The 20152-nt window shown below is 53.4% G+C and overlaps 6 protein-coding genes across 6 annotated transcripts; 4 read left to right on the forward strand and 2 right to left on the reverse strand.

The window, feature by feature from the left end:
- Positions 1-94: 94 nt before the first annotated feature.
- BO66DRAFT_412842 (MFS transporter/fungal specific transcription factor domain-containing protein) lies at positions 95-4074 on the forward strand (the record flags this gene model as incomplete). Its single annotated transcript, XM_025649377.1, has 10 exons — positions 95-203; positions 249-289; positions 415-580; positions 625-712; positions 760-1216; positions 1263-1654; positions 1700-1814; positions 2185-2794; positions 2842-3931; positions 3984-4074. The coding sequence occupies 10 exons, from the start codon at positions 95-97 to the stop codon at positions 4072-4074; spliced, it is 3159 nt and encodes a 1052-aa protein (XP_025502373.1).
- Positions 4075-5026: 952 nt separating this feature from the next.
- On the forward strand, positions 5027-9500 carry BO66DRAFT_472730 (xanthine dehydrogenase; the record flags this gene model as incomplete). Its single annotated transcript, XM_025652981.1, has 4 exons — positions 5027-5306; positions 5371-5464; positions 5511-7613; positions 7676-9500. The coding sequence occupies 4 exons, from the start codon at positions 5027-5029 to the stop codon at positions 9387-9389; spliced, it is 4191 nt and encodes a 1396-aa protein (XP_025502374.1). The 3' UTR covers positions 9390-9500.
- Positions 9501-10185: 685 nt separating this feature from the next.
- On the forward strand, positions 10186-11049 carry BO66DRAFT_402988 (uncharacterized protein; the record flags this gene model as incomplete). The annotated part of the gene is made up of 1 exon (XM_025648838.1): positions 10186-11049. One exon carries the CDS (start codon positions 10186-10188, stop codon positions 11047-11049), a length of 864 nt encoding a protein of 287 aa, XP_025502375.1.
- A 3109-nt stretch (positions 11050-14158) lies between these two features.
- BO66DRAFT_440167 (uncharacterized protein) lies at positions 14159-14788 on the reverse strand (the record flags this gene model as incomplete). The annotated part of the gene is made up of 1 exon (XM_025651223.1): positions 14159-14788. The coding sequence occupies one exon, from the start codon at positions 14786-14788 to the stop codon at positions 14159-14161; it is 630 nt and encodes a 209-aa protein (XP_025502376.1).
- A 2043-nt stretch (positions 14789-16831) lies between these two features.
- Positions 16832-17517, reverse strand: BO66DRAFT_429955 (GNAT family N-acetyltransferase; the record flags this gene model as incomplete). Its single annotated transcript, XM_025650494.1, has 1 exon — positions 16832-17517. The coding sequence occupies exon 1, from the start codon at positions 17339-17341 to the stop codon at positions 16832-16834; it is 510 nt and encodes a 169-aa protein (XP_025502377.1). The 5' UTR covers positions 17342-17517.
- Positions 17518-17781: 264 nt separating this feature from the next.
- BO66DRAFT_455255 (Zn(II)2Cys6 transcription factor) lies at positions 17782-20049 on the forward strand (the record flags this gene model as incomplete). Its single annotated transcript, XM_025652073.1, has 5 exons — positions 17782-17864; positions 17919-18047; positions 18099-18780; positions 18812-19303; positions 19363-20049. 5 exons carry the CDS (start codon positions 17782-17784, stop codon positions 20047-20049), a joined length of 2073 nt encoding a protein of 690 aa, XP_025502378.1.
- Between the last annotated feature and the right edge of the window lie 103 nt (positions 20050-20152).

Genomic DNA, 20152 nt, shown 5'->3' on the forward strand with positions numbered 1-20152 from the left:
AGATGCAAGGGAAATACCACTATTGGATATATCACCTCGCCGCCTCGTCCCAGCCCTCGCAAGGGGGCGTGGTGTAACTCCCATTGCCAGCATCATGTCATCCATCGACAAGGCCGAGAAGAGTGCGCCTCTACCATCAGAGTCCGAGATGAAGCCCGGCGAGAATGAGGTCTACATTGACCATGAAGCCGAGAGATCAGTTGGTATGTCGATCGCTGCGCTGCGAGACCAGCCCTAACCGGTCGCAGTGCGGAAGGTGGACCTGTTTGTGTTGCCCTTGCTATGTCTGGTGAGCATGTACTCCATCATACCTCAACTGCCAGACACTGAACTTGATAGATGTACTTCTTCGATTGCATGGATCGGGTAAGGCCAAACCCTATGTCAAACAAGGGGAGGTGTTAACCACAGCAGAGCAACCTGGCCAATGCCAAAACCGACGGACTCGACGAGGATATTCATCTCAAGGGGAATGATTATTCGCTGCTCGTGCTCCTCTTCTACATCCCCTTTGGACTGTTCGACTTGCCATGGAATCTCCTCCTCAAGCGCTACTCCGGTCGCATCACGCTATCTTTCAGTAGGTTCAGTCACTGGCACGATCCGGACCCAAGCTAATACCAGAAGTGACCGTCGTATGGGGAATCCTAGCTCTGTGTCAATGTGCCGTGAAGAGCTTCGGCAGCATGATCGCCGTGCGGATGATCTTGGGGTAAGCGACCGGTCCAAACATGCAGGTCTAGCTGCTGATTGTTTCAGTGTCTTTGAAGCAGGCTTCTTCGCTGGTGCAACCTTCTACCTAACTCTGTTCTACACCCGCGACCAGATGGGCTTCCGTCTGGCCATCATCCAATGTTTTGCCGTACTTGCTTCGGCATTCAGCGGACTCATCTCGTTCGGGGTGTTTCAGATCAACGACCCCGCCGTCAAAGGGTGGCAGTGGCTGTTCATCATTGAAGGCAGCATGACTTTCTTGACGGGTATTGTCTCGTTCTTCTTGCTGCCTGACGGACCTCAAAAAGCCTGGTTCTTGTCGGAGCGAGAACGAGCGGCTGCAACTGCCCGAATCCTGCGCGACACCTCGGCTGAGGTTGAGACGGGCTTGAACCTCAAGACTGCGTTCCAGATGTTCTCGGACTGGAAATTCCTGGTCTGGTGTGTGATCTCCTTCACGTACCCGGTAGCCTATGCGACAGCCATGAACTTCTTTCCTTTGGTAAGCCACAACCTCACGAACCCTAGAAATGATACTGACTGTCCAGATCGTCGGTCGCCTCGGCTATTCGACAGTCAAAACCAACCTCTGGACAGTCGCCCCAAATCTAGTAGGCGCCGTCGTGCTTCTCTGCGTCGCATGGTCATCCGACTACTTTCGCGAGCGAGGATTTCACACGGTTTTCTCATTGGTCCTGTCGCTGATTGGGATGATCATTCTGGCGACCATCGACGTGCTAGACAACAAAGGTGTGGCGTACTTTGCCTGCTTCCTTATGGCCGCCGGGGCCTACATTCCCTCGTGTCTGGTCCATGCCTGGCACAACAACAATAACGTGCACGAAAGCTCCCGCGCAGCCAATACAGGCTTCTTGGTTGGGTTGGGAAATCTGGCTGGAGTGCTGAGCGCAGCAACTTTCCGCACAGAATATGCACCTAAGTAAGTTCTCTTGCATCTTCAGCAGTACCGAGCTAATCATTATAGATATATCCCCACTCTCGTAGCGACATGTTGCTGTAACGGGGTGGCCATCGTGGTGATAACTGTCTTAAGCGTGTATTTTAGACTTGAGAATCGGCGACGAGACCGAAGGCAAGGCGTGCGACGGCGAGCAGAGGCCGTGGAGACTCGGCATTTGGCCGAAGGGGAGCGGAGTCCAGAATGGCGCTATTTTCTATAGTCTGACAGTAGATAAAGTAGCCTTGGTAGTCAAACTCGGTTATCGAACTTGATATCAAACCCTGTCTCTACGTATCTATGCTGATAAGGAGGGAGGATCCGCTGGCTGTCATTCGCGTAGCGCCACCCCCTCTCTTCCCCGCTTATCAATGCGCCATCGTGCATGCATGCACCCATGCATACGACCTCGCTAGGTATTTAATCTTCTCAGAGTTGGGGGGCGGGCGGCGATCTCGTCACGTCTCCTTTGTGTCCGTTTTTCTTCCGGCTGATAATGGCCCCTCATGAAGTCCCACGTCTGCCACTGGCCCGACTGCGGCAAAAGTTTCACGCGTGCTGAACATCTGCGACGCCATGCTTTGAACCACGAGCAAGCCCGTCAGGGCTACGTCTGCGAGCGATGCTCGGTGCATTTCCACCGCCCGGATCTTCTCAGTCGCCATCTCCTACGCCATGCCAAGCGAGATGAAGAAGCTGGAGGACCGGGGCTGGGAGTGCTAGAGACGCGCAAGAGGACGCGCCGGGCTGATAATGGTAATATCGTTGTCCGACCGCCGAAGCGACAGTCTCGGGGCAGCGCTCCTAGAAACAATATGCCCGAGTGCTCTGCTTCGGAGTCAGTCGCTTCGATGGAGCTGTCATCGGCCTCCTCGTGTGCATTGTCTGTTACCAGCTCTCACGAGTCGGATCCAATCCCCGGGGCGCCTGTATCACCGCCTCGCTCGACGAGTGATCCGACGACGCTGTCCTTGGATGATACAGATCCGCTACTAGCGCCCATGCTTCCCAATGGACCCTTCGAGCCGTACGTCGAGCCTATACCGGGACAATTCGATGCAGCCGATGGATCCTGGAGCTTCGATCAAGGGTCGATCGAGGATTTCTTCAACCTCGATACAGGTATGAACTCCTCTCCCGCCGTGCAAGTCAATGCTAAGATCAAACAGCGACCGATTTCAACATGCCGTTTGCCGCGACGAACAACTACAACTGGCTGTTTGATGTGGCTTCTCTGGACGACGCTTTCCCTCCCCTCGATATACCGTTAGAACCAGACTTGCTGGCCTGGACCGTTCCAGACCCCGATCCATCGGCCGTTCTGCTGCAGGCAGCCTCGTTTGTCGAGCGCACCCCGGATACCTCCCTTGACTGGCTGTGTGGACTGGACACAACCACAGACAACCCTTCAGCACCTCAGCTCCCATGTCTCTCAGATGAGGCCCGTGGAGGTCTGCTCGACTTGGTGGCTCGCAACCCGCCGTTGGGATTGGATGGCAAGCCCACGCCCCTCGACTCAGCCCTGCTCTCTCTGTCAGCGCTCCAGCAGTACTGCGATTTCTTCTTCACGCGGTTTAATGCGACCTATCCACTGATACACGCGCCCACCTTCGATCCCAACACAGTTGACCCCATTCTCCTGGGCGCGATCCTCTCCATGGGCGCCACCTACAGCAGCCGCGAGGCTCACCAGCTGGCCGTGGGTATCCATGATTTCTTGCGACCGCAGCTCTTCTGCCATCTCGATTTCTCACCCCAGCCGCCCTTATGGATTCTGCAAGCGATGTTGTTGATCGACTGTTTCGGCAAAATGCGGGCAGGCCCCAAGCAACGCGAACGAGCGCAGCTCTTCCACTGCGTGCTGATTAAGCTCATTCGGCGCAGCACCTGCTGCACGATCCGCTCGACCGCGTCCCCCGCGTTATCCGACGAGGACCTCGCGAGCAGCTGGCAGCAAGCCATGGAGGCGGAGCAGCGGAAGCGACTAGCCATGCACTGCTTCATGTGGGACGTGCAGCATGCGGTCCTCTTCTCGCAATCACTTTGCATGTCCGCTTTCGAGATCCGCGCCGCTTTACCCTGCGCGTCGGCGCTCTGGAACGCTCCGACCGCAGAAGCCTGGGCTAGAAGCTTTGCCTCGAGCCCCGACTCCGAGCCCTTGTTTCTGACTGTCTTGAAAGGCTATATCACGCCCGCCGCGGTTCCGCGACCGCGACAATTGAATCCGCTCGCGCGACTGGTGGTTCTGCACGGCCTGATGTCCGTGTCGGCGGATCTTAAACGTCGGGATCAAACGACCCTCCGCGGCGAGGATCCGGATCGCGTGGGAAGCTGGACCCGTCGCATGGGCCGTTCGTACGAGCTATGGAAGGCAGATTTTGATGCGGACGGGCTGGCGATGAAGCTGGGCGAGAGTCAACTCGGGTCGTCGGACAGCGCGGGCGTCTTTCATAGCGCGGCGCTGGTGCTGTATCGCGCAGCGCAACTGGCTCTTCAAGCGGAAGTTCTGGATCTCCAGATCGGAGCGGGCGCGACCAGTATTCTTGGTCGGACGGTCACGCAGACTGATCGCGACCGGTCGGCTCGGGCGTTGAGCCACTGGGTGCGCTCGGAGTCTGCGATGCAAGCGGCGAAACAGGCAGCGTGGATGGTTCGGGAGGCTGTTTCCAGCCGTCAGGGCAACTGGGAGGCTATGGACGCGTTCCACTTCCCGTGGTGTTTGTACCTAGGAACATTGGCCTGTTGGGCTGTGCATGGAGGAGGAGTGCACGAGTTTGGAGGGCAGCGGGTGAGTCTCGATCTGGCAAGTCTGCTTGTGTCTCTGACCGGAGAGCGAGTCAATGAGGGGCCCCGATATCAGTATGATATGCGTGGGTTGATTCGGTCAGTGGCACAGCAATTGGCCACAGTTCGCTGGACGGTGGTGCATGAGGCGATGAAGGTGCTGACAGGGTTGGTGGAGGCATAGCTATCAATTGCCTATCAATTGAACTCATCAATGAAGCTACCCATGTCAGTTAATCAATCTGCTGCCGTAGCTCTATCTTGACTGACTAGCCTGGCCACGATTGTTATCATCCACTTGTGTGTCAAAGAATCCCCCACTCTTGCCCTCCCACCTTTTGCAGCGGGGTTATGCACGATGATGTAGATCCCACGTCCACGTACTGTACTTTGGTAGCTGTCGGTGTTCCATGTCTTTTGGGCATTCCTGCTTCGTATTTTGCGTCTTTTGATTGGGGGCAGCTTGCAGCATCACGTGTAGGACAACTGCTTTTCTTCTCCCCCCTCCGTCCTCCCCAGCTTCATTCCTGACTTTTGTCGGCCGTTGTCGAATATGAGTCTGATGCAATCATGAATGCGTCTCATCCTCTTCACGACTACCTTGTCTCTTCCAATGCCACCTCCACTCTTATCTTCTATCTAAATGGGACGCAAATCGCTCTCCGCGATCCAAATCCTCAGTGGACGCTGCTGGACTTCATCCGAGCCCAAGATGGACTCACTGGAACGAAGCTGGGCTGTGGCGAGGGCGGCTGTGGTGCCTGTACAGTGGTGCTGCAGACACGACATCCTCGCAGCCGACGACTAGTCCATAGGGCAGTCAATGCCTGTCTGTATCCGCTGGTCGGAGGTAGGCGTACTCCAGCTTGAATTTCAACCATGGATCGTACTGACCGTTCCGTGGAATGCTGCAGTGGTAGGAAAGCATGTTATCACCGTCGAGGGTTTAGGAAATGTTGAACACCCGCATCCTTTGCAAGAGCGTCTGGCGAAGCTCCATGGCTCCCAGTAAGGCTGTTTCCGCATTTGTTTGGCTATGATCTAATCATTGCAGGTGCGGGTTCTGTACCCCCGGCATCGTTATGTCACTATATGCTGTCATCCGCAACGCATACGACCCGCAGACCGGTACCTTCCTGCTGTCCGAAGATGATATTGAAATGAAAGGCCATCTCGATGGAAATCTGTGTCGGTGTACTGGATACAAACCAATTCTTCAGGCGGCCAAGACATTTGTTCGTGAGGACCTCCAGGCGCGCCTGCAGTCCGTGGTTTCCACTACCACGGATAAGACAGACGAAACCGTCGATTTGCCAGTACTTCCGGCCCAATCATGCGGGCGACCTGGCGGATGTTGTCGCGATAGCCCTTCATCGTCCTCATGCTCATCGAGCTCAGATAAGGCCAATTCGTCTCCGTTGACCACGCCAGAGGAGAAAACTCCAGCAATTCCACAATTTGACTTCATTCCGTATGTGCCAGAGACGGAGCTGATCTACCCTCCTGGTCTGGCGAAGTTTACCCCTCAGTTGCTATATTATGCAGACGATCGGAGAATATGGCTTCGTCCGGTCACCCTTCGGCAGACTGTAGATCTCTTGGCGCGCTTTCCATCTGCCACGCTGGTTGGCGGTGCTTCAGAGGTTCAGATTGATGTTCGCTTCAAAAACCTTGCGGCCGACGTATCGATCTTTATCGGAGACATCGAAGAGCTAGCTCAAATCAACCTGGTTGAACACGACAGTGGCGCAAAGGAGCTGATAATTGGTGGGAATGCTTCTCTCACTGATGTGGAGGAAGAATGCCAGCGCCTTGCTCCTATTCTGGGTTCTTCCGGCTCAGTACTATCGGCCATGGCTAAGGTGCTCCGGTACTTTGCTGGGCGACAGATTCGCAACGCAGCCTCACTAGCGGGAAACATTGCGACGGCCTCTCCCATCTCAGACATGAACCCGCTACTTCTCGCAGTGAACGCCACAGTTGTTGTGCGCGCCCATGAGGAGGAGCAAGCCCTGGCCATGGAGAAAATGTTTCTGGGATATCGCAAGACCGCTTTGCCAAAGGGCAGCCTAATCACTGAAATCCGCGTTCCGCTGCCGTCTTCGGGGTGTCGCGAGATCACGAAATCATACAAGCAAGCCAAGCGAAAAGATGATGACATCGCCATCGTGACTGCCGCCTTCCGCGTCCGTTTGGCGAGCGACAACACGGTTGAAAATGCTTCTCTCGCGTACGGCGGGATGGCACCGACTACCGTGCTTGCCCACAGAGCTAGTGCTACCCTCAAGGGCAAAAAATGGGGAACGCAGGCCGTTCTTGATGCGACGGTGGATGCGCTTCTCGCGGACTTTGATCTTGTATTCAGCGTTCCGGGTGGGATGGCAACTTACCGCCGGACACTGGCTGTTTCATTCTTCTTCCGTTTCTGGCATGAGGTTATTGCAGAGCATCAACTCGCCGCTCCTATTCCCTCCGATCTGACAGACGAGATCCACCGCAAGATCTCTTACGGTACCCGGGATGATATCAATCCGCACGAGCAACGCGTGGTGGGGAAAGCACTCCCTCACCTCTCCGGGCTTAAACACACCACCGGCGAGGCAGAATACCTCGATGATATGCCACCCCAACACCGACAACTATTCGGAGCATTGGTTCTCTCGCAACGTGCGCATGCCAAACTTGTATCCATTGACTGGACACCTGCTCTTGCGCCAGGACTAGCGACCGGCTACATCGATCATACGAGCATACCGATCGAGAAGAACCTGTGGGGATCAGTTGTGCACGATGAACCTTTCTTTGCGATCGATGAGGTACTGTCGCACGGCCAGCCTATTGGGATGGTGTATGCCGAGACGGCTATCCAGGCCCAGGCAGCTGCAAAAGCCGTAAAGGTCGAATATGAAGATCTTCCGGCCATCCTCACCATCGATGACGCAATCGCAGCGAAGAGTATCTTCCCACACGGCAAAGAACTGCGCAAAGGTGCGCCGCCGGCGGAAATGGACGCAGTATTTCGCAGATGCGACCGCACCTTTTCGGGTGTAACACGGATAGGCGGACAGGAGCATTTCTACCTTGAGACGAATGCCGCCATGGCGATCCCGAGTACGGAAGATGGTGGAATGGAAATCTGGTCATCAACGCAGAACACGTATGTTTTCCAGCCCACACCATTGCGCAAACTGTCCGCTGAGCATGCTAACGTTTCTGTAGTATGGAAACTCAAGACTTCGTCAGTCAAGTAACAGGAGTTCCTGCTAACCGCATCAACGCACGAGTCAAACGGATGGGTGGCGCTTTTGGAGGCAAAGAATCGCGAAGCGTGCAGCTAGCTTGTCTGGTAGCCATCGCAGCCAAGAAAGCCCGCCGACCGGTGCGTGCGATGCTTCCCCGAGATGAGGACATGATGACTACCGGACAGCGACATCCGGTTCAGTGTCGCTGGAAGGTTGGTGTCACCAATGAAGGAAAGCTTATCGCGTTATCTGCCGACTGTTACAACAATGCAGGCTGGTCCACCGACATGAGCGGGGCGGTGATGGACCGCTGCTGTACACATTTGGACAACTGCTATGAGATCCCGAATGTGCATATCCGGGGATGGGTGTGTCGAACCAATACCCATAGCAATACGGCCTTCCGTGGGTTTGGTGCTCCTCAGAGCATGTTCTTCACCGAGACGATCATGAACGCGATTGCTGAGGGGCTAAAGATCCCCGTGGATGAGCTGCGGAGACGTAACCTGTACACTATCGGGCAGCGGACGCCCTTCCTACAGCAGATTGACGAAGATTGGCATGTGCCGATGCTGTTAGAACAGGTGCGCAAAGAGGCCAGATATGACGAGCGAAGAGAGCAAATCGCAAGGTTCAATGCCACACATCGCTGGCGCAAACGGGGTATCTGCTTGATCCCTAGCAAGTTCGGTATATCGTTCGCCACAGCCTTGCATCTGAATCAAGCTGCTGCATCGGTAAAGATCTATACAGATGGATCAGTACTGCTCAACCACGGTGGAACAGAAATGGGTCAAGGGCTGTACACGAAGATGGCCCAAGTCGCGGCGCAGGCGCTGGGGGTCCCATTCGAGAGTGTATTTACGCAAGACACCTCGTCTTACCAGACAGTCAATGCCTCACCGACAGCCGCATCCTCTGGCAGCGATCTGAATGGAATGGCAATCCAAGATGCCTGCGACCAGTTGAACGAAAGGCTGAAGCCGTACCGAGAGCGACTCGGTCCTGACGCGACGATGGCGCAGATGGCGCACGCAGCGTATCGCGACCGAGTTAACTTAGCGGCCAGCGGATTCTGGAAGATGCCTAAAATCGGGTATCAGTGGGGAAATTACGATGTTGCGACTGTGAAGCCAATGTACTACTATTTCACGCAGGGTGTAGCATGCACATGTGTCGAATTGGATCTGCTGACTGGCGATCACACGGTGCTGCGGACGGACATCAAGATGGATGTTGGACGCTCGATCAACCCGGCCATCGACTATGGACAAATCGAGGGGGCGTTCGTGCAGGGTCAAGGTCTCTTCACTATGGAAGAGAGTTTGTGGAGCCGCAGTGGGCAGCTGGCGACGCGAGGCCCCGGGACGTACAAGATCCCTGGCTTCAGTGACATCCCGCAGGAGTTCAATGTGAGTTTCTTGCAGGGTGTGTCGTGGTCCCACCTGCGGTCGATTCAGTCAAGCAAGGGCATTGGAGAACCGCCTCTATTCTTGGGATCGACCGTATTGTTTGCGCTCCGCGATGCCTTGCGTAGTGCTCGTGAGCAGAATGGCGTGCAGGCAGCATTGGCGCTCGATAGCCCGGCCACAGCGGAGAAGCTGCGATTGTTGGTGGGTGATGACTTGGTGAAGAAGAGCCAGGTTGAGGCGAAAGAGGGCGAGACAAACTTCTTCGTTGCGGTCGCGTAGTGTGTGAAGACCATGTAGTCGATTCGATCTGTGTATTTAGCATCGCAATGGTTAGCAAAGTAGGACAGGCAGACCATGGTATATCGGTGACTGGACAGGCCTTTATCGTGCGTGAATCTTGAAACCGAGAACCTCTGTACATACCGCGGGGTTTATCTACCAGATAGAACGAGTTGTTTTGAAATCGAATTGATGATCTAGTAGTTGTTGATGGGGAGAACTTCCCGGATTGGTGGAAGGTATTCGAATGGCCATGGCATCACGTGGCCAGACATCGTGGCAACTTGGAAGCGATAATTAACATATGGTGCAAGCGTGATGAGAGAATGCGATACAACAGAAGAAAGACCCCGCCCTGGGATTGTATTGTATCTCCAGCCTCGTAGCACCCGGACCGCAATCCACAATCACAAATAACTCACGGATGGCCGGTCGGGCCCAACTTACTGCTGCAATGGCTGCCACCGGTGCTTGGAACCTTGGCAAAACCTGGGAAAAGCATTGCTTCACAAATCTCGGCTAGTTTCTCTCTTTTCTCCCAGCTCTCCTGACTAGAACCGACTAGATGGAAGCTATTTGCGGGTGCGGCTTCATTGCCAGCGCAATTCCGGTCAATCCAGCCGACGGTTGACTGAAATGAGCCATCCTTACTGGTCAACGAGGAGGAGTGTCGATAGAAAGAATAAAGGGTCCACACTGGCTCGCTTGAACTATTTGATCTCCTGAGTTCCCCCTCTGGCAAGGAATTGAAGATAATCAGATCTCTTCATCCCACTGACAATTGTCTCTTCGCAAGATGGTCCGACTCTTGAGCTCGACCTTGGTTCTCCTCGCTGCACTGCAGGTGATTGCAGCCAGTCCATCGGTAGTCACCCTCACATCGAGCTATACCAGCACCGCGGTAACGACTATCACCACCTCCATCCCGAGTGTCTCCATCACCAGCACTTGCACCTGGGGTACTGTCGCTCCCACGGGTTGTGCCAATACCATCTGGTATGATGCAGGAAACTACTGGTCGGCCACGTGCACTACCTCCGCCTACAGTGCCAGTACGACCAAGATGACCTACTCCTGGGTCAGCGTGGACGCGTGCACCGATGCGTGCACCCACTACAGCAACTGCGCGGGCGTCAACTGGGATGACAGCGAAACCTGCCGGATCCTTGCCGGGTCACTGGAATTGGTGCCAGCCTCGAGCAGTGTTTTGGCCGTCGAGCTCTTTTTTTTCGACCCCTGTACCTCGCGAGTGACCTCGTATGTTCCGGAGACTTTGACTCGCACCTCGACTTCCGAGTATACATCTTTGATCGTCTCCACCCTCACTCCCACTCCCACTCCCACTTTGACTCTGGGTGACACCCGAACGCCTACCCCATCGACGTCGGTGCATCTCACACCCTCTGCGTCGAGTGCTCCGGTTCTGTTCCCGCCCACATCAGCGCGTTCGAGCTCCTCAGCTCCCGCCGCCCTTCCACAGTCATCCGGAAGTCCTTTGGCGATCTCGTCATCCATTGTCAGCACCGGACCCTCCGCCACCGTCTCCCCTATGACCAGCGCTGCACCCGCACCATCCAGTGCGCCGGACGAGGTCGAGACTCTGTATTCCACCATTTACACCACCGAGTTGGTGACTTTCTTCACGGAGTGTGCGTTCTGATCGACGATCCATGATTGTACATTATCATCCTCTGAACCGGCATCGATGGAGGCATGAGATTAGGACGTTGGGCACCGATGATGGACTCGATGGGCTTAAGCTCGAAGAGAAGCGCTTAAAGATCGCATCACATAATCTCGCTTTGGTTGCCCAATACATGGTCCCAATAGCGCAGGCAGCTTCGATTAGCCTTAGCTCACAACAAGAAATGCTCAAGGAAATTGAAATATACCCAACCGCCACCGAAGTTGGCACGGAGATTGCGGAACAGAACGCACTGGCGGCAGCGATTTGCAAGACCTCAAAATGTCGCCTGTACAAGCTCCACTGCACACGCATAACTTTAGTGTATCGTAGTCTAAGCGATCCGCGAGGTTTATTAATCGAAATTCGCCCGGTGGTTTCGTTTCACGAAGAGCACACTGAGCCCGGAGCACTATGGTCGATGGATAATTAGCAACGCGTTATCCGCAAGTGAACGGTAACTCGCCTTCATGATCCCCTTTGTCGTTTGCTTCGTATCTTTGGACAATATTCGATGCCGGAGATTACAGTCAGAACCCTGCCTGTCCAGAAAGCGAGCCTGGAAGATCAGACTGGTGACAAACTTTGGATTAGTGTTGCACGTCATCTTGTCATGAGTGCAAGGAAGCCTTACCTTGATAATCTCTCGTCTCTTCCCGTCTTCCCAATAGCATTCGTCGCATTAAGCCCGGGTCTTTCCTCGCCCCAAAGCCTTCACTACGTTCACCCTCGATCTTTGCATTTCGTGCTCTGATTGCCTGCAGACTGTTGTCAATGTTAGCGACTCTCTTCAAGCACTGATGAAATGCTTGCATCGACTGAATTGCTTGGAAGATGTTATTACCCCGTTTGTATTTTCTGTCAAGGACGCGAATGATGGATGAATTCAGACTACATGAGACTATCTGAGAGGAGCCATTAACGTGCGTGGCGGGCGGTGAGCGGCCTGAGGCATAAGGCCCGAGACCGGCCGGCATCGTTCATAGTCTTCCTGGCACCATCATACAGACCTTTGCGACATTTGAGACAGGATAGTCTTGCCACTCCATCTGGACAGTGAGTGTCCACCTCTCGGGGCGGGTTACCTTGCATCCTTCACATTCGAAATCGGGCAAATCCTTAACCTGCCTCCAGATTCTAGGCAGTACACGATGCTTTTGTTTCGCCAGTATAATCCTGCATCTGCCGGCCTGTGCAAACCGGGGTTCAGATCTTTTTCCAACGCGTCGGCCGTGCCACTCATCGCCAATATTCGACGAAGAATCCACTGAAGTCGAAATAATATCATTAATGGCAAAGGAAGATTCACCGGGTTGGTCGTTTGCAAAGTGAGAATATCGCCAGACTGAATCTGTTTGTCTGATTCTAGGTTGTATAGCTTTGCGTATTGAACACTGTCTCTAGTGCTGGATGTTTGATTAGGGCTAATAGGCGACGGAGAACAATTCCAAATATCGTGTTGTATTGTAGGCCATTCGTTGCACTCTTGTTTGAGTCGGGATGTGCCGGATCCCAACCGCAATGCACACACGCGGTCGTCTTTTGCTTCATTTGACTGACTTTCGCTTTTTTCTGTTGAGCAACCATTTTACCCGAGCTGTGATTATACCAATACTGGTAACAGCTTCTGCACCACATCTCGGACTTCTCATCTGGCTCGAGTGGGTTCCAGTAGATCTGAACACTCTCCAGGATTGCCTTGCCACATTTGGAACAACGTCTGTCGACCTTGGGCTTGACCTTGGGCATTCCAAATGATCCGTCGGTCCGCCAATTCGGTGGAGGCACTTCATTATCTCGATTATATCGACCCATGCATCCTAGGCAAATATACTCACCTTCGTGACCCTCTTGAAGGTGTGCTGTGAAGGACCTCTTGGTAATTTCGTGTCCATCATTGATACATTTGGACCTCGCTTCCTTGTCAATGCGTTTTGCCTTCGCTTCTTGCTCCCGGAAATCTGGGGGAGTAAGGCACCCAGTCTTCTTGTATCGATAGTCACAGCTGCTGCATATCTTTTCGAATATATGCCCTGGTAGTGGGTGCGGCAAGATGTTCCACACATCTAGCGGTCGCAGACAGTTTGCACAATGCGTTGCCCGACGGCGTCCGCGTAGAGGCTGGGAGATAGGTAATGCCCTATTAAGAGGCTCAAAGGCACTTGAGATGGCAAGTTCCCCTAGGTCAGCAACAAACTTCTCAATGCTAGAGCCATGGAAATCACTGAAGTAAACATAGGGAGGTTCAAAACTTTCCGCCATCACAATCGTGGTGTTCTCGAGTAAAATTATCATCCAATTCGCATCCTCGACGCTTATTTCCGGATCCACGGATTTTGGAAACTGGGCCACTAGCCGAGAGTTTGGTTGTCGGTCAGGTCTCGCACGAATATACATATAATGCTTAGCTTTCTTCTTTTCAGCTCGAACCAAACCTCGGTGTGACGACCACCCCTGGCCGCGTGTGCGTGTGCTCTTTTCTATCCACTCGCTTCTTCGGAACCGACACTGCAGACCCAATGTAAAGGCCATTGTCTTCCTGAACCTGGGTATTCGTGACAAGGTCCAGATAAACTCCTTTGAGCTAATCCTTCGTCATGACAATTGGCAGAAGAAGCACTTCATTTCGAGTTAGTTCTGTACCACCAAATATTGTCCGTACCACTGGAATGATTGCCCGTTCAATCTTATTGATCACTTCGTCGATCTTCTCTTCCGATGTGTCAGCTAAGGTAGACCACATTTTCTTCTGGGTTTTGGCGTGCTAGAGTCCAGATATGTCTATTAATGCCCTCCCTCGAGTCGGTATCTAAATATGATCTGTCGTGCCTCGACATCATCCAGTTCTAGGTTAAGCACTCGATAGACATATTTCTTATGGGATCCATTGGGACGACGTTGGGGAAACTCATCCGTGTCCAGCGGCTCACTTCCAATATTCTCTTCCTCCAGTCCCTCCTCTGCCTCTCGCCTTCCAGGCATTGGTGGTGAAGAGGACCAGTCGAAAAGCTCTTCTTCGTCATTCGCCACATCTTTAACGATTGACTTACTCACCTGTGCCTCATGGACATCTCGCTTCATCTAATCAGGACGCAACAATCCAGCGTATTTGGATCGCAGACGTGGCTTCAAGGTTGCTGGGGATCATGACCCCCCACTCCCAATTTTCCTGGTCTTCAGGGTAGAAAGAATCATACGGCACATGTATTGGTTCGCTTTTATCATGGTCTCGCGTAGGGCTGACTTGGGGTCTCTCGCATATACCTGCCGATCTCCCAACAGCTTGGTTGATTACCTCGTTGCGGTCAGTCAGGACAGCACGAGGCTGAGCAGCGGGTGGAGCGCGTGTCTCAATCTGAAACATCTTATCAATCTGTTGGAGACCTTTCTCCACTTGCTGGGTCTTTCCCTTGGTAGGCTTTGCCTTATTGGTACGCTTATTGACCCGACAATGGGGGGGTGGGCGTCGATTCAGTGGATTTGTGGTCGACCCGTTCCCTGAGGTCACCTTATCATCACTTTTGTTCGGTGTTTTGGGGGTGGCTGGCGAGTCTTGTACATCTCCGATGACTAGGAGCCCCATATCCATATCTCTATGGCCTGTTGGGAGGACCGAAGTCCGTGCTCCAAGCAAGCTGTCCACCACGGGGCCAGTCCCGTCCTGGGACTGGTTACCCCCCGTGGCTGCGGCCTTTGCAAAGCAGTTCGTGATCATTGTCGACCTGTATTAAACACATTCAACATTAGTCCCCAGTCAAATGTGATTGGAAAGAATGACTTGCGGACACGTGAGTAGTGGTGGTGGTGATAGCGGCCGTTCGTAACCGCCGCTATTGCGCGACATGGCGATCAATAGCATTTCTTCAAGCGCATTCCCCAAAGATAGGAGATTATTGCTCTCGATGATAGATTCAAATTCAATTTCGGGGCCAATGACCCAGTGGACAGCAGAGTGCTTGTCCTAGACCGAAAGGTGGTTGGTGTCACCGTCTTCAAGATCGAAGAATATCGCTATTTGCTCATTATGCTCCATCGCCTCCTTCTCCTCCCTTCGGCAATCCGCTTAATTCATAACATTCTAAACTCAGCAATACAGTTAGCATAGCTTCCTGTGGGTATAGGTGCGCCACGCACGATGATCCTCCAGCCTCAATCTTTGCAAGAGAAAGGATTACTTACAGCAAGTTCTTTGGCTGACGACGGTCATCGTCATCGCGGCCCACTGGCCCAGGTCGATGAGTGGACCCTGATCAGGGTTCCGCAGATAACTTGAACCCATCATGTAGACAGGCCGTCGATCTATGTCTGAGTGGCATTCCGGCCACAAGGTTGGCAGCATGAACGCACAACAGAGACGAACGCACGAATAGCTTTCGGAAGATTTCAAGCTCAGAAATGGTAAAAGTCAAGAACCCTTCTAAATAGGAGGGAGCTTTGGTCTGCTTGATCGCTCATGTAGGTAGTCTCTAATACCACTGCAGTTAGCATATCACATAGCACTAACCCTATGCAGCTAAGGCTGAGTGGATGAACCGGCGGGGAAAGAGGCATGATGCTTAAGGGAAGAGAACTTACATCCATCAAGGTAGCTAGACCGACCAAGTTATGATAACTAGTTAGGTCATCCTGGAAGGCTTCATGGTAAAGAAATGTGAACTCCGTGATAGAATCATATTCATATGTATCAAGGAGTACACTAAACAAACGACGAAGGACTTCGATAATCTCCAAGAATGCTCATGTATGTTTCATAGGAGGGAAAGATCAAAAGAGGGATTGGAAGCAGACGAGTGATTAGAACTGGGAATGGGAATGGGAGTGGAGAGGAAGTCCATGATGGAAGGAGAGTTGGGGGAGGAAGACGAAGTGGAAGAGAGACAGGAAGAGGATCTGGGTAGGCAGGGCTCCAAGACTTGAGCTGCAGTATTCAATGACAGCCAAGGTATGGGTGTGAATCAACCGGATGTTCTATTCAAATGAATGGCATCGTTACAAGATTCAGCAATCTAAAGAGCTCAGGTGAATAATGCTCAGCCAGAGCCGGCCATCTACATTGGATGAATACACAGTCTCGGTAAGTTCAACCATTCAATGGAACAGAGTTCAAGTAGGTCAAGCTTGGCTACGTAGCAACCTTCTATCCTATAGAAAAATATTCAATATCTCGCTATCTAACAATAGGATTCGTCTATTCAATATCGAGGGCATTGATGAAACAGGCTAATGGGCAACCTCCTACTCGGTGAGATATGCTGGGGGGCTAGAGTTCGCTGGTAGAGATCGTGCTTAGAGTATCCTCTTGTCATGAGCATAATAGTCTTTGTTGCGTCTGAACGCGGCACTGCGCAGTGGGGAAAGGTACATAGTAGAACTTAGCATACTAAGTAATGTATTATGCATCGACCAGTACTTCGAGACAGATAGGTGCAACGCATAGCACTTGAAAAAGCTTTGCTCTCTGGTAGCACACAGAATTGATGATATTGACTAAACCCCAATTAAAGCGAGCATGCACTTCGATAGAATTTCAAAGCCTATGTCTGCACAGGAGCCTGCGAAGGCTATCTATGGGCAACTTCGGCGGCGACATTAGAACTCAAATGTACCAGTTTGCGATGTAACCAAGCCATCGGCTGATTGCCATGCAAGCTATGCTATCAGTCTCAGAATCACGCTTCAATTATGGCTAAGAGCAGTAGAGGAAAAAGTATAGTTAAATGCCGCAATGCCAACGCAATCTATTTCCCACCCAAGAAACCTAAAGCACCAACTCCCAAAATTCCCCCGTCGACTTGAACCCCAACTTCTCATCCTCCTCCGTCGAGACGAGCCGATACCCCTCCTTCTCATACAGCCGCCGCGCCGACACAAGAACACTATTCGTCCACAGCCGGATGCGCGCATACCCGGCCTCGCGCGCAAACTCCGTGCATTGATGAATCAAAGCTCGTCCGAGGCCCAGCCCCCGCGCGCTGGGTTCCACGAGCAGTAAGCGGAGCTTGGCGGCATTGTCATCGGAGTTTCGGTCATTGACCAGCATGACGCAGCCCAGGAATTGGCCATCGCGGTCGTCGGCGATCCAGCAGCGTTCGCGGGCGGGGTCGTAGTTCTCGATGAAGTCGACGGTGACGCCGGCGACGAGGGCCTCGAAGCGCTCGTTCCAGCCGTATTCTTGGGCGTAGAGCGCGCCGTGGCGGTGGACGATCCAGCCCATGTCTCCCGGCCGGTGGTGGCGGAGGGTGTATGCGTTGGTGGTTGTTGAGGTCATTGGGTGCGGTGGTTGGTCGCTCGGTGGATAGATGGGTGTAGGACAAATTAATGCTTGCAACGAGGACAAGGTTGAAGAAAAGTGGACAGGACTGGAAAATCTAAAGGGAGGGCAGGAGTGAGGTCGTCAAGGAGGTATAGATGGGAATTTATGTGACTCCAGTTGCTGCAGGCCTCGTGGGGGCATTTCGGCCAGTTTAAAGTTGACCGTACTCTAGACCAAGCCTGGAAAGGAAGACCCACCCAGACTGTGCCATAGCCAGTCATATGAGAAAGCCGAGCACAAGCGGATTCTCTCTCCCTCTCCAAAACCAATCGGAAAGAGCCAGCGTCGGTGGGCGTAAATCTGGCCGATCGAAAACTTTTCCCCTTGAAGAATCTCCGCACATTGGTGGAGTGTGTGGAAGAGCAGTACCTTTTACCAGGCATCGTTATCATGTCATGCAGGCCGGTAACTCGGCACAGAGATCGCAGGGGTCACTGCAGCAAGCGCGGAGCTCCCTAGGAACCAAAAGACCTGTAGCGTGAGTCCCAATCTCCACCTTCAATTCCACGCTCTAACCACACGAAGGAACCAGTTGCCAGAGATGCCATGCTCAAAAAGTCAAATGCTCGGGGGGAAGACCCTGCTCGCGGTGCCACATGGCGGGATGTGGGAACGAATGCAGTTATGTCGTCCGCGACCGCAAAGTGCGCATCGACGAAAGGTAAGCAGCGGCTACCGATGCAGCAACCGTCCCGCGCTGACCTGCCGCCAGCTATCTGGAACAGTTGATTCGAGACAGTGAAGAGCTGCGTAAGCACAGACTGAGGTCGCAAAGCCATGTCCTTCCCACCAAAGAGCAGCACCCTTTTTCTGCAACGGAAAGAAGCGACACGAGGACTCGGAATCCGTTGCTTGAAGACCGGCCGTGGTTCCAGACTCACGAAGGATTGGCACTTCCCATTTATGTTAGCGAGGCAGCATGTACGGGCTTTGCCACGCGTCTGTGCCAATGCCTCGACGGCAACAAAAGCGCAGTGCCGCATATTCCCCGCACGCGATATGTGGAAGAGTCAACCCTCGCCCAAGTGGCCTATTCTGGGATCCAATGGCCCAGTTTGGCCCGTGCTCGGTTGCTGGTCAACACCGCGCTGGGCCACGCAAACCCACCCTTTCATCTCGCCCTGCGTAAATCCACCCTCGACCACCTCCAGTACATCTACGAGCAAGGTCTCTTCAATGATGCGATCTTTCTGTGCAAGTACTTTGCTCTTTTTGCCTTGGGAGAAGTCTACTCATTCCGCAATGGTGGAGGAGAAAAGGGCACAGTGCCAGGGATGGCGTACTATGCTCGCGCCATCGGTCTGATTCCCGTGCTACCGGAGCGACCTACCATCATTCACATCGAGGCTTTTCTGATCTTGGTAACCTCGTCTCCGTGGGTATTCTGTCATTATGTGCTGACTCCTCCAGGCCCTCTATAGCCAGTCCCTTAACCGACAGCACTCCGCCTACCTCATGGTCGGCAACGCCCTGCGCTTCGCACTCCTCGTCGGTCTGAACCACAACATCCCGGACACCCAATGCCCCGATCGGATTGCGCGAGAACATCGTGTGCGTTTGTGGTGGACAATCTACATCTTCGATCGGTCCTGGGGCCTGAAGCTAGGCCTGCCAGTGCAGATCAACGATGAAGTCATCCACGTTGACCTGCCCACGAATCTCGACTCCGAGAATTACCACAACGAGCTCGTGGACAGCTCATACGAAGTGGCATTCGTCAGACTCGCCAGAATATCCAGCACAATCATGCGCACGATCTACAGCCGCAGCAACTTCACCGAGACGTTCCTGCAGCGGGAGCAAAGGATCCTCCTTGACCTGCAGGAGTGGACGCAATTACTACCCGACCACCTCCACCTCCATACCACCAGGCACAATCCCAAATGCAACATTCTCGTCCATCTCCAATTCAACTACGTAGGCACCTGTTCCTCCCCATCTCCCGTTCCGACCGAAAGCTGACCCATTCAACACAGTGCGTCATCCTGGCCATCCGACCAATCCTCCTCACTCTCCTCGACCACCTCTCGCCAAACCTCACCCCTGACGAGCCCGCTTTCCCTGCAACCCTCGCCGCTCTCAAAGACGCATGCATCCATTCCGCCCGCCACACTTTAACCCTCTGCACGAACGAATGGACGAACGGCGCCTCCTCGACCTACGGCTACGCCTTCGCGCAGTACATCTTTACTGCCGCCCTGATTCTGCTCATCGCAAGCCTGCTACCAGGTGGCACAGCGGAGGACCTCACGTCCGTGGAGACCGTCATTGAGATGCTGAAATCCTTGGTCGCGAACGGTAGCCTCGTCGCAGATGACTTGTTCCACCATCTTGTGCGGGCGCAGTACTGTTTGCGGAGCGGACGGTTTGCATCGAGGGTGGCGAAGCAGCAGGGGTTGTCGCTGTCCGTCGCCTCCCCTTCGGCACAATCTCCATTTCCGGCAGTGCTTTGGTCCAAGGGACAGGCTGATAATCTCTCGAGCACGGGTCATTTCGATGCTGGAGGCGCAGCGGTAGAGTCCGCTTACATGGTGCTGGATCAGCCGCTCATGCAGGATTTCCTGACGCGGGATGTCGAAGAGTTTGGGTTGTTTGATGTCGGGGAGATGGCTGGGGTGGAAACGGATCTCTGGCCTGGTTTGCCACTGTGGGCTGCTTGGTAACTTTCTATCAAGTGTCTTTTAGATTGGAAGCATAGAAATCTGGAGGTCAAGAGATGGGTGTTCTAACGCGCGCCGCCTCGCAACTGTATCTAAAGTTAAAGTC

This window comes from Aspergillus aculeatinus (genome assembly GCF_003184765.1).
Source record: "Aspergillus aculeatinus CBS 121060 unplaced genomic scaffold BO66scaffold_34, whole genome shotgun sequence".
In the NCBI taxonomy this organism is placed as follows: Eukaryota; Fungi; Ascomycota; class Eurotiomycetes; order Eurotiales; family Aspergillaceae; genus Aspergillus; species Aspergillus aculeatinus.